The sequence below is a fragment of the Camponotus floridanus genome, unplaced genomic scaffold, assembly GCF_003227725.1.
Source record: "Camponotus floridanus strain SB8 unplaced genomic scaffold, Cflo_v7.5 scaffold66, whole genome shotgun sequence".
In the NCBI taxonomy this organism is placed as follows: domain Eukaryota; kingdom Metazoa; phylum Arthropoda; class Insecta; order Hymenoptera; family Formicidae; genus Camponotus; species Camponotus floridanus.
In genome coordinates, this window is record NW_020229834.1 from 429,760 (window position 1) to 443,925 (window position 14,166).

At 27.5% G+C, this 14,166-nt stretch overlaps 1 protein-coding gene across 1 annotated transcript; it reads right to left on the reverse strand.

Moving 5' to 3' along the window:
- On the reverse strand, window positions 1-8,911 carry LOC105252677 (putative fatty acyl-CoA reductase CG5065). The gene is made up of 11 exons (XM_020027975.2): window positions 8,864-8,911; window positions 7,264-7,519; window positions 3,088-3,227; window positions 2,897-3,019; window positions 2,565-2,690; window positions 2,312-2,457; window positions 2,071-2,180; window positions 1,429-1,624; window positions 584-823; window positions 182-439; window positions 1-91 (listed from the first exon to the last, which is right to left on the reverse strand). Exons 2-11 carry the CDS (start codon window positions 7,346-7,348, stop codon window positions 1-3), a joined length of 1,515 nt encoding a protein of 504 aa, XP_019883534.1. The 5' UTR covers window positions 7,349-7,519; window positions 8,864-8,911.
- Between the last annotated feature and the right edge of the window lie 5,255 nt (window positions 8,912-14,166).

Genomic DNA, 14,166 nt, shown 5'->3' on the forward strand with positions numbered 1-14,166 from the left:
CTATGCAAATATTTTGACGAATATGATCCAAATAATCCAAAGAGTGAAAAAAATTAATATAGTTTTAAATACTTGGTGTGTCCAATAAAGCCTGAAATTCATGATTTTGTCCTTAAGAGAAGTTTAATCTTTATATTAAAAACAAATTAATTTTAATAAGAATGAAAAAGAAATTCTTTACCTTTTATAATTTATACGACTAATTTCTAAATTACTGTCATCTTCATTTAAGAAATAAAGACGTAAACCTTTGTGAAAATCAATAAGGTATTTTGTCCAGTCAAGTTCTCTTACGTTGAATGGAAATAATTGCTGATCTTCTTTATTCAAGCGGTTCCACATCGTTTGAACATTATCATCGGTGAATTGCCATCTAGTAATTGAAAAATATGCAATTGACTTGATAGCTTTGTGGATTTTATTATACAATTTCCACATTCTGAAATATATATAAAGAATTATTACGTTTCCTTATATGTGTTTTTTAGAAGTTTAAATAAATTTAAATAAATTTTGTTTAATTTCAAGATAAATTATTATACATACATAGTTGAATAATCAATATTTATATATATTTCTATACCTCGGGCGACGGCCTACACATATCCTTACACTGTCCACAAAAAAGGCCGGAAGCAAATGACAAAACCAAATGCCAATTTTATATGTTATTTCTCCTGGTACTAAAAAAACAAATGGTAACCACATGGAATCTTTCAAGGGATATTTCTGATTTAAACAGATAATTTTATTAATGTATTCGCCCCAAGTCGGCGCATTAGGTGCTGTTGTGTTATTGTAAATTAACATATTTTTGCCTGTCCTATAAAAATTAAAAAATCCTTCTTAAAAACCGTTTATTAATCATAAATCACATGTTCCAATACTTTTATTTTATGTAATTATGTCAATATATATTACATAAATATGTTGATGTATTAGTTAAAAAAAAGGTTGATTATTTTATGCTTGACATCAACTTTTCACGAATGTTGAAGTGATACAATAGATTACATGAATTATATAAAATATTTTGTAATTTTTTTAGAGTAAAATTGAAGATTAAAAATAGGACTGAGATTGATGCCAATATTTAACATCTGATGACAATAATTAATATCGAACTATTTATGACAAAAATGAAATACAGTACCAATCAAAAATATATCTTTATGTTTTTTTATTGAGGATAACTTAATTCAAAGTGTATATATATTTAATTAATTTTTCGTTGCTGTTTTCATTATTGAATGAAAAATCTATCGTTTAATAACCGATATACCTATTATTAAAATATGTGTGATTAGATAGAAATATATGCACATTGAATTAAGTTATCCTTAAAAAACATAAAGGTGATATATTTTTGATCAGTACTGTATGTGTTATTATCAGATGTGTGCGTTCCTTGATGATATTTGATTATACCTGCATTGATTAGAGACATCCCATGCACTAGCAATTAAAGCGTTTACGGTAAAATCAACAGGCACCAAATTCGCCGTAATATCGGGATCGCACCATTGAAATCTCGTGAAACCGAGCAGGATAGATATTGTACTACCAATTGGTCCATATAAGTTATCGCCCCATCCGACGATCGGTTCATTAGCGCTAGGCATGACTGAAAAAATATTCATTTTTTTTTCGTTAAAGCTTGCTCTTAATAATAATCACTTAATAATAATCAGCAATATTTTTGCGATTTTACGTTATCATCTTAAAATTTCACTTTTTTCAGTACTATGTTATATTAATATTAATTATTAATTTATTTATTAATAACAATAATTATACTTTTATATTACACATAAGAAATGTATAATATGTATTTTATAATATTTCTCGCAAGATTATATACGATAATCTACGATACAAATGAATTATATACGATAAAAATGAATTTGCATTATATATATATATATATATATATATATATATATATATATATAATAAATAATACAATATGAAGATGATTTATATATAATAAAGATGAATTATAAATTTAAAAAATTAATTAATATAAAAATTAGTATGATAAAATAATGTATAATTAATTAAATTCTTTACCCATTGCAGGTCGAAATATTCCAATAGGTAAGTTTTTGCCTTCCTCTATGAGAAGAATTTCTGTAATGGCTTTTGTACATGTATATGTATTTGGCCACAATGAAGCCATTCTATCAAAATAATAATATTACAGTAATTTATTATAATAATTTTGATTTATTATAAACATTTATTTTTTTACATGGAAAGTTAATTATTATTATCTTATTTATTATGTATCGAGAATAAAAGAAATACGCACCTAGATAATTTTTCATCGTTTTGGGGTAAAGCACGCATTGATGTAATAAAATCCTTATGATCAACAGAATATGTGTAAAAACGTTCCTCGATCAATTTTAAGTTATCGTTGCAATGTGCATACAAGGTCGATATGTGAATGAATGACTACAAAATACATGTCAATATCGATTTAATTATTTCTTTAAAATTCATAAAAATTAATAATTCTTTTCAATTATTTTACAATATTTATTGTTACAAAATAAAATTACCTTTAAATTTAACATACGTTTAGCAATGTTTAAAATGGTATTTGTAGCCATAATGTTTATTGTCGTAGCAATTTTTATTTCTTCGTCAAAACGCATAGTCGCTGCCAAGTGGAAAATTATGGACACCTACAATATAAAGTAAATATAATAAGAATTTTTTTCTAATATACTATATTATAATATTTCATATATAAAAAGAAGATTTATTTTTGACTAATTAATCTGAATAATTAATATTTTTAATTTATATAGAATATGTATCTCTTAAACATACGATAACTTTTTTGCGCTGAATATAATTATACAAATGCAAGAGAAATCTGAATTATTACCTCACGTATCAGGATATTCTTATCATTTTCGGATAGTTCTAAATCTTCAACATCAAAATTGCCTATAATTGGCACAACTTTTTTGCGAAAATTAGGCACTTCCTTTCTTAATCGATCATACAACTGCAGATTATAAATTCACATAGTAATGTTTCATGAATACATCATATTACTGCTTTTTAGATACTTACCGAATTTTTAAATATGTCATCCAGTCGGCTTTCAGGGCACTTATCCTTTTTCGGGCGTATCAATAGATACATTGTAGAAATATCGGGACAACTTCGTAACAATTTTTCGATTAATATTTTTCCGAGAAACCCGGTACTCCCTGTAGAAAAAAATAAAAAAATGAAATTAAGTGTAAACTGTAATATGTATTAATTACAATATCCAGAAAGATAATATAAGGAAAAAGTCTCGTAAGAATTCTAGTATTACGAATTTATTATTTATATGTATATAGTAATTAATAAGGTTTTCAAAATTATTGAACGTATATTGTTACTAAAACAAATTAATATTTGAAATGTTTTACATTTATCAATTGAAAATTAATTTTAAATTATCAATTAATATATTAAATACAGAGAGATTTTAATTTGGGAACTTGTAGTAGAGTTACTAATACATAGTAATTAATAATAGTTAATAATAGTAATTTATTTTGTTCCAAAAGTTTTCCTACGAACATACGTATAGTATATAAAGTATATAACAAAATAAAATAATAGTATAATAAATTGAAAAAATCGAGAATATAAAAAATATAGTAATAAAAATAGAAAACAAAATGAAGAATAAAATATAAATATAAATAAAAATATCTAAATATAAATATATTGAATGAAAAATAAAATAAGAATGAATATGTTAGAGTGACAATGTGAAATAATAAATTTAGCTAAAAGCACAGAAGCAGTTGATAAAAGTCTAAGCTGCCAACTTTTATCGTTTGACATTTAGGAAATGTATTGTAAAGTTTCTTTTGAATGATTTAATGGAGAGCAATTCAATGATTTTAAAGTAACTAATTTAACAAAGAGAATGCTCTTCAAAGGATTTTTGCTAAATTATTCCTCAATATAATGACACTTTTAGCCTCTAGAGAAGATATGATCCGAGGTGGAATCTCTCATAAGTGGATAAATGCTTAAATCTGATGAATTGAAAATACAGATTGAATTATCAGTGGAAAGTAGCTGTATAATAGAGTAAAGCAACGTAAAATATAAATCGAAAAGTCTCTTTTTCCCAGCGAAATCCAAGATCTAAATAATGCAGAAAATTTGAGATTTTATAATTTATGATTTAAAAATTTTATTGCTGTTTGCTTATAAATCTAATTCTTAAATTAAAAATTATTTGCAACTTCAGTGTTTACAAGTCTGTATCATTACTAAATCATCAGCGTAGTAATTGATGTAAAGCAGAATAAAAATAATTTACAAACAATTTACAACAATTACAAACAACAGTTGTTTGTAAGTGCAAAAATCTTTCTTTTTAAATCTTTAGTTGATTTATGATTGATCTAATTATAATGTTGCAAATATTTCGAATAAAACTTACTTATAAAAATATGCTATCAATGATCACGCATATCACTCTTGCTGATGAAATAAAGAAAATTGATTTTTATCAAGAAATTACAAATTTTATTTGTATTACTTGGAAATGATTAACACTGTTTTATTTTATTAACTTTAATTGAAAGATAGAAACCTAATCACTAACAACAGCCTATTTTTATTGATTTTTATTGAAATTTATAGTTGTATTCTTAAAAATAAAGATGCAAAATAAAGTTAGATTTACAAACTGTATACATAAAATAAGCATATAGTATTTACTAACTGGATTATTTATAAGAATTGAAAAGAATAGAGTGATTCAAAGATAATATTTAACTATTTAATATAAAGAGAGATACTATTTATTAAAAACTAGTTAAAATTGCTAACAAAAGACGTTAAATGTATGATTAGGATTCTATATTGTTTTATGTTTCATGGTCATGTAGATAAAAATAAAATCGATAGAAAATACAAATTTCGTTTCGGATCATCTTTTGATCCTTCTTCAGCGCGATGTTAACAATATATATTACAGATAGTGACACGTTACATTAAATGAATTTATTCTCGACGCGCAGGTGACGTTAAATTGCATCCCGCGAAGGTCTAATAAGCACTCTGATTCCAACAATCAATTAAATATATTATAATTATGCTATGTCTCGGCAAATCAGATTCCGCGCTTTTTTACAATTAATAATATAGTATGCCGCTGTGCGCCTCATATCTATTCGAGATTCGATGACGTACTCAAACGTTCGCTTTTGTTATTATAATGTGTTTTTTAATAAACTAATATTGAAAAAAGAAAGAAGTGTGGTTGCTTCTCTGCGCTTTAACTATCGCGCGTTGGCTCTTATGTCATTTTTTTTTTGTTTTTTTGATTAGCATTGAGCCAAGTCTCTAATTATTAAATTTAAAAAAAATCAAATATATGATCTTTATAAATATAAATATAAATGTTTTAATGTGTCAAAAAAAAATATCTTACGATTATTGATTAAGAGTAAACCGGTTATTATCAATAACTTCAATAATAGCTGTTTAGATACTTGCAAATTTTAAATAATTTATTATAAAAATCAATTTGTATTTGCAGAATAAATTTTCTTTATTAAGATAAGTCTAGTTATAGACAATGCGAGTAAATATTTTAGAAGAGGCAAAAGCACGCATGGTAAAGAGTTGAAAATAATGAAGATAAATTATCTAATTTTTTTGATAAAACATAATTTTTTTTACAGCAGAGAATAAGATACATATACACCAACAAAGAAAAGGAACAAAAGTTATCTGAATTAAAAATCAAGCTGTAAGGAAAATTATTATCGCTTTCGTTTAATGAAAAAAAAATCTAAAATTAGAATAAAAGAAATAACAATTTTGTTAAGATTATTGTAAAATGATATAATAAAAGGAAAATTAGCGTGTATTCATAATATATATATATATATATATATATATATATATATATGTATATATATATATAAAACAAAGTAGATTTAAGCGTAAGCGTAAGAATTTACGGTATGATGCATAAGACTCATGTGCGTCATTGTTTAAGTTTACGATTGTCGTACTCAATTTTAACTGTGCGGTTAATGGACTGCGCAATATTTCTAGCCGATTTATATTCTAGATAAACAAAACGCTATTTTATGTAAGGATAGGAAAGATTTGTGAAGAGCATCGCATAACTATTTTTCAGGCACAAACCTACATCTAATTCTGTTTTCATATCGATAAATATATAATATGTAAATAATATCGAGACTAATATTTTAATTGGATTTTAATTGAATTATTATTTTAATAAAAATTTCATTTGTTATTATTAATAAAAAAATTTCATAAGTCTAAAAATTAAAGGAATAACGTAGTTTAACACAAGTACTTTATTCACACATACCGTTCACACACATATGCACATAGTGGTAATCTGTTTTCTATTACACTGAGAAAAAATTGTTGATTTGACTAAAGTTTAAGTAGTTAAGTATTTAAAGTATTTAAGTATTTAAAGTATTTAAGTATTAAATAATAATATTACACTGAGAGGAAAAATTGTTGATTTGACCAAAGTTCAAGTATTTAAATTAAATGATTACATTAATATGAAATCTACATTATAGATTTAAAATAGATATTAAATAGATATTAAATTAAATATTAAATCTACATGACATCTATTATTATATATACAGAATGTACCAGAATTCGTGGACATGGAATGCATAGCGTGATAGTTCATGCCAAAAGAAACAACATTTTCCTTTGACAAAATTGCGTTTGAATATTATTTTTTAATAAAAATAACTTTCTACTTAATTAAAGTTGTTGAATAAATTTAGATTACATATAAATCAAAGGCGGCGCGCGCACAGCTTGCGCAACATTTGAGCATATACGCTATTTTATTATTTTGATAAAAGTTTTACAGAACTATGCATGATAATTGCATGAAAATAAAATAAGTAAATTAAATAACATGTGTAAATAATTTTGATCCAAAATTATTGTTTCAACGTTCTAAGAATTTTTTTTGGCTCTAAAATAGATCAATAAATGTTTTAAAGCATATGTTCAAAATGCAGACTTTTTATTTGTATACACATATTCGCTCTGCGGACAAGATCTTTTTGGAAAATTGGATCATTTCTGATGTGACGATTGCTATTGCACAATGGAACTATTCTTCTAAATTTAATATGTGTGGATCAAAATTATTCACATATTATCTAATCTACTTATTTTACTATTTTTTATTCTATTTAGTTATATAATAAATACCTGTAATGAAGATTGACTGTCCGGCGTAAAATTTTTGTATTGGCGTCTTGTGCATTTCAGCTTCATTGTTTCGATGGTAATCCATGATATTTTTGAAATTAATACTGACAGCGAGATTAGCAAATAACAATAAGTGGCACCTGTAGATTTCCTCGACTGACGTTTCAGTTGGTGTAGCTATGAGAACTCTATCGAGAAGATGAACTAGTTGCCGTATATATATATATATATGTATGTTGCATCTATATAGGGTGTCCTAATAAAAGAAATCACCTTAATTAGTTTTCTAAGATAAAAGAAATAGCCTGTTACCACGAGAAGAGATTGACATGTGAGAAACGTGATTTTCGATGATAGCACAAGATAAAATATTTTTGGTGCGATTATTATGTACAAAATAGATATTTGTTTATAAAATATACTATGTATTGCGCTTATAAAACAGTTTGTCTACAGAGAGAATTTCTACTAAATATGAAACAAGTTGTTTATGCTGTTTTACATTTAAACATAGAACAGATACATAACAACACTCTTAGATATACACATAGCATTAAATTAAGAGAAAACAATAAATTAACTTAAAACAGAACTTATATATGTATATGTACAAGTTCTGTTTTAAATAAAGTTATTGTATTTTCCGATCAATAAACGAAGTGTTCACCGTGTGTGTATTTTGTTGCACGTTGCTCCATCTATTCGGACTTTACTATATTTATGTAAATGTATTTGCACTCATTTCGCAAAATGCCTTCTTGAACAATATTTGTCAATGTAATATTATTTTGATAATATAAACAATTAAAACAATAAAACTAAATAAATATTAAAATAACAATTATATGATAATGTTATCTTACATATACAATAATGGATGAAATAAGAAATTGTAATTTTCTCATGCGTTAATATCTTTTTAACTTTATTTGAGAGAAATGCAATAATTCTTTGCATTACTCTAATATACGTATAACTTACATTTCGATTAAGCATTGGGTTCAATTTAGAAAAAAAAACCTTGACGTGTGTATGCTTCTCTCTCGAATATAAAGGAAATGCAAGTGTAAGTATAAGTCATAGACATATTAACATAGACTGCTTGTAAGTGGGGGTATTTTCCTGAGGGAAAAGGATAGTATTAACTTGTGTATCTGTCTTTTTCTGACACGCATGATGCAAAAGTTATTGACTTCAGTACCTTAAAATCACACATGTGCCAGCAAAAAATAGAAACACAAATAAATTCATGCTATTCTTTTCTCTCAGGAGAACACTTCTCGCTATCTTAAGATCCGGTTTCTAAATTCCACTACGCGAATGTTATTTATTGTTGATAAGTTTATATGATAAATAAAGTTTATTTGTCATATGATTTATCTTTCTATATATAATTTAAAAAAATAATTATTTGTAAAACTTAATTTTTTTCTTCAAACTTTTAATATTAATATAATTAACAATGTAATAGTAGTATTATGTTTATATTAAGGTTTTACAAAAAAAATTTGTATAATTGATTAATAAAGACTAGACTAAGACTAGATTAATAAAGACTATTGTATATAATAGATTAATAAATATTGTGTTTGAATATTACGTTTGAAAACAGACTCCAATACAGCACTGTAAGTTGCAATCGAACGAATAATAAGCCATCACTGAATTTTCGTGTTACATGTTAAGGCTTATATATAAACATATCGTTGTTGAGAAATTACGCTAAAACCAGTTACTTAAAACCAGTTTTAAGCACTTAATTAATTATACCGTAAAATGTATGGGTAAGTAATTCATTACCGATTTCAACATTTCAATACACCGATTTGACTTTGAAATATGTTGCTGGGGGCATCATTCTGAACAACTTTTTCTTATACATGTTATCGCCGGCCTTAATTTCCGAAATATTTATAAAAATATTTTATGGTTTTGCAATATTGTCACCATTATGAAATAACTTTTTTGCACCATGTATTCAGACAATGTATTTTGACAAAGTAATAATGATGTAAATATTATGATTGAGGTATCACGCGACGCTATGTTTTTTTATTGATGCAAATTTTTTTACTGACTTTTTATACTTAGAGAGTTGATACTATACACACACGCGGGGAATGCAAGGGGGGCCTTTAGCCTCCCCCCTCCCGCAACCATCCCACCGGTAGGATCTCGCTTTACAAATCTTTTTGTTTATAACTTTTTAGTCGGGGCTTCCCCTGACTAAAAACTGTCATTTGTATTACTCTCTAAGTATAAAAAGTCAGTAAACAAATTTGCGTCAATAAAAAAACATAGCGTCGCGTTACCTCAATCATAATATTTACACCATTATCACTCAAAAACTGAATACATGGTGCAAAAAAGTTATTTCATAATGGTGACAATATTGCAAAACCATAAAATGTTTTTATAAATATCTCGGAAACTAAGGCTGAGCGGCGGTAACATGTATAAGAAAAAGTTGTTCAGAATGATGCTCCCGACAACATATTTCAAGATCATTGAAATCGATGAGGAATCGCTAATGTATATAATTACCTTCTTTTTTTCAGAACAATTTTTAGATATGTATAAAAATGGATAGGTTGCAATTGTGGAAACATCTTAATGGTTTCTTTTACGAGATTATTTCTTGTCGAAATTTTTCCCTTTATTTTCTCTCTATTAATCGACAATTACAATCTTTTTATTAAATAAATTGGTGAAGGAAGCATATTCATAGTGCAAAATGTATATCATGTAAAAGCGTAGATTTGTTTCCCTGTCAGAAGACTGAGAGGAATATACGCTTTATTTGTAGATGCCTGAACAGTGCGATGCTATCCACATGATGAATGTACAATCATAATTCATCGCGATGATATAACAATGTATCACGTTGCATTTGGTCGAAACAGCGTGCCAAAGAGACAAACATCCATTCTTAATTATTTGGGAAGAAGAGAGATTCTTTCTAAAATAATATTATATATCATCTCCGGAAAATAATATGAAGAAACTGAGGTTTTTGAAGTCAAATTAATATTTTTAAATCTCAAACAGCGAATGTTAATCCTACGGACATAATAAATAAATAAGTGCAAAAACATATTATAAGTATTATAGTAAAAAGAAATAAAAAATTTTAAAAATAGGATTCTCTGAAATAAGTGCATCTTAGGAAATCTGTATATTTCCGACAAATATTTATATAAAATGAGTATAACATGTCATAGAGATTTTATCATTATTAATTATTATTAATTATTATTATTATTAATACAGCGCAAGAATTAGAGAATACAGTTTTCTTGTCAATAATACGTCACAAATTTGTTAGACTTTATATATAATGTATTAATATAATTAACAATGTAATAGTAGTATTATGTTTATAATAAAGATTTTAAATGGGACTGTACATATGTTTAGCATGTCTGTATTGTAATGTCACCGTCAACATAGACTTATTCGAATGTTTTTATTTTTCTTGATATAATTAAACTCTATTAATACACTTCCATCTAGCTCTATACGCCCGTTTTTAACTATTTGTATAAAAATTATTATTTACACAATATTATCATTATAAATTTTACTTTACTATTATCATGTCTTTTATTTTAAGAATTTGTTCTAGCTTCTTTCCATCGAAGAGTTCCTTGTAAATTACGAAGTTCTGAGATAAATGTCGTGATCTAAAAGCGTGATTAAATTTAATAATACATATGGTATGTGTCGGTGCAAATAGCTCGAAAGAGCGGATCATATCTGATCGATATCCGCGACTACTTCAATATATGTATATTCGATCCCATATTCGGGTGATGGCAGAACATAATTGTATTAAAATTAACACATCATTGATCGTCGTCTATTAATAAAATCAAATTATCCTATAAGTGCGATCGATCCGCGACCATTATCGTCGAAACCGAGCTGATACTATCGTGAAGGAAGTGGAGGACACTGGCTGAAACCTGGTGAGTGTTGAGAAACGAGCAAAAAGCTAATTCAAAATCATCGCCTTATTATTCATTATTTCGTTGTCGATTTCAAGTTTTATGATGACACGTTTGCGGCGGGATTTCTTTGTTTGGCAGCATTTGTGAAATTATTATCAAGAGAAGAAGATCCAATAGTAGTATTATTTATTATATACGCGCTTATAACGAAGTCAAAAGATCCTTAATTTTGGTATCACGCACAAAATATTCTTTATACTTAATATGATTGTACATCAAAGTAATACTCTTTTATAGCTATAGATCGGATATAAGTGTATTACTATAAATTTTCGGAAAAATATGTCAATTTCATTGCAAATGATTCCATAATTTTTCATGCTCAAAGTTCTTCATAAAATATCGTAAAATATCATATAACAACGAACTGTATAATCTATTATCATCAAAAATAGAATTTAAAAATTAAAAATAAAAATAGATGAAAAATGAATTTTGATAAAATAAAATCAATGTAAAATTAATTGATTAAACATACATTTTAATATTTTTTATATTAAAATTCCTACTTATCAATAACAATTAAATTCCTATTTATCAATAACAATTATTATATGTATAATTGGAAAAATAGCTAATGGATAATATATATTCAATATACACATACAAATAAATGTACTCACAGCACTAATATAATAATTACTATTAATATATAAATTTATATATTTTGTGTTTTTCTTAATTAAATACTTTTATATAATTGTTATTATAAGTTATGTAATACTTTTATAATTTTTGTGTGTCATATTTTGAGATATTTTTTAACCAAATTTATTAATAGAAAAATCTGCATAAAGTAGCATATTGACTGTATTTATCAGTTCTGTGGTCGTAACTGCTCTCCGGTTTTTTCATACGAAATCAATATATGCAGAGTTTCTTGCAGCGTCAATGCACTCGTACATAGATAAGGAAAAAGTGATCGATATACAGTATGTATTTCTTTGACATCGCATCACGCAAAGTGATAAGAATAGACACGATTTGTCTTGGTTAAATAAGCTAATAGTGCATCTCGATAGATTTTGTCAATTGAAAATACAAAATACAAATTGATTATAAAATTATTAGAACAAAGATTAAAATTTTATATCATCGCATAATATATATATAATAATTAATGTATAATTATAATAATTAATGTACATATATATAACATCTATTTTAATTATTACACAGTTATTATACAGTTTCTTAAATACAGTTTGTCATTAAATTTTTTTTAGTGGGATATTTATCAAAATAATTTTTTTATCAAACAAATTTCTGAATAAAAATTTAGCAGAAAAAGAGATTTATAATATTTCATAGTTTTCTCTTATAACATCTTTTTAAAAATAGTAAAAGACTAGAAAAATTTTCGAGTTAGAAGTATATCACATAGAAAAGTATCACATTTTTTCAGCTTCGTTTAACATTACATTTTTTTAACAATTGTGATTCGTAAATACTTTTTTGTGTATTATATTTTTTATAAATTATTTTTTAGAGATAAAAGTCCAGTTATTTTTGTCCACCTTCGTCTAAAATCAAATTTCTTCTTATTGACAAACAAACGTACAAGTCGGCACATCTACGAGAAATACGCTAACTGGACTTTTCGATTCACGATCGGGCTCGCTTGACCCAAAAGACTGTCGTCATGAGAGTCAGTCAGTTTCTCGCGGCCACTCGAATTGGTCCCAAAAAGTCGGACACACGTAACATGTTCGCCACCATTATCCGGTATATCGAGCTCTCGGATCGAGAATGAGCAAGGAAATCTGTAGACGAGAACATCTCTCAGAGCGGTTAATCCCCGATTCCCTTTACTGACCCTGTCGCGGTTTTACCCGCCCCTTGTCAGGTGCTTTTCCACCCTCGCCGCAGTCGCCGCGCTCTTCTTTCACCCCTCACACTTAAGCGTGCGCGCGCGCGTGAAGAAAGCGAGAAATCGCCGCTACGAATCTGCGTGCGGTGCGAAATGCTCAGCTGCTATGACGATGACGACGACGACGACCACGACGACGACGGTGGTGGCGATGGCGGTGGCGGTGGCGGTGGCGGCGGCGGTCATCATCGCGCGCAGCCGATCAATGGCCCAGTGCTGCTTCGCGCGCGCACCCCCACGTCCTTGTTCCTCTCGTTCGTCCCCTTCCATTCCCACCCTAACGATCTGCCGTCACCCTGCGTCTTGCATCCCGGCAGCCGGCGAGCCCCTTCCCTCCTTCCCTCGTCCTTCATCTCGTCTACCTACGTGGGTTTGCTCTTTTCTACTCCATCTTGCGTCCTATGCATTCCTTCATGTCTGTTCTTTACTTCGGGTCCCTTCATGATATTTACATCTTTTATCGTCTTTCGTTGACTTTCCTTTCAAGAGAAATTTCGGATCATGTCTTTATTTCATGCATTCAAACTATCCTTTGTCTCGACTTACATAATTTTTATTTCGATTTTGAATATGTGTTATATATATTTGATTTCTTTATAATATTTCCTTGTCTGTATATCGATATTGGTTATAAGAGAATAATTTTTCTTCTAGCTTGCCTCTCATTTCGTCTTATATACGTTCGCTATGTCGCTTGGAATTGCAAGTACTTCTTTTAACATTTAAAGAGACTCGATTTTTGGCTCGGAAGTTGTACTTAAGAGCCAAGAGTCGTTCTTTGACTTTTTACAACAAATAAAAATAGATATTTTTCACTCTGTGTGAGCATTCTTTTTTCTCGTTTTATTTTATACATGTTTTCTGATTCTTTCTCTAGTTCGAGCTTTTATTTAAGAAAATCTTTTATTGTCTCAATTTTTTCACCTAGATATAAAAGTAGATTTTCCTTCCTCTATATTCTTCCTTTTTTTTCTTTATATAATAATAATAATATCTTTATCATTATATCACATTATTATTATC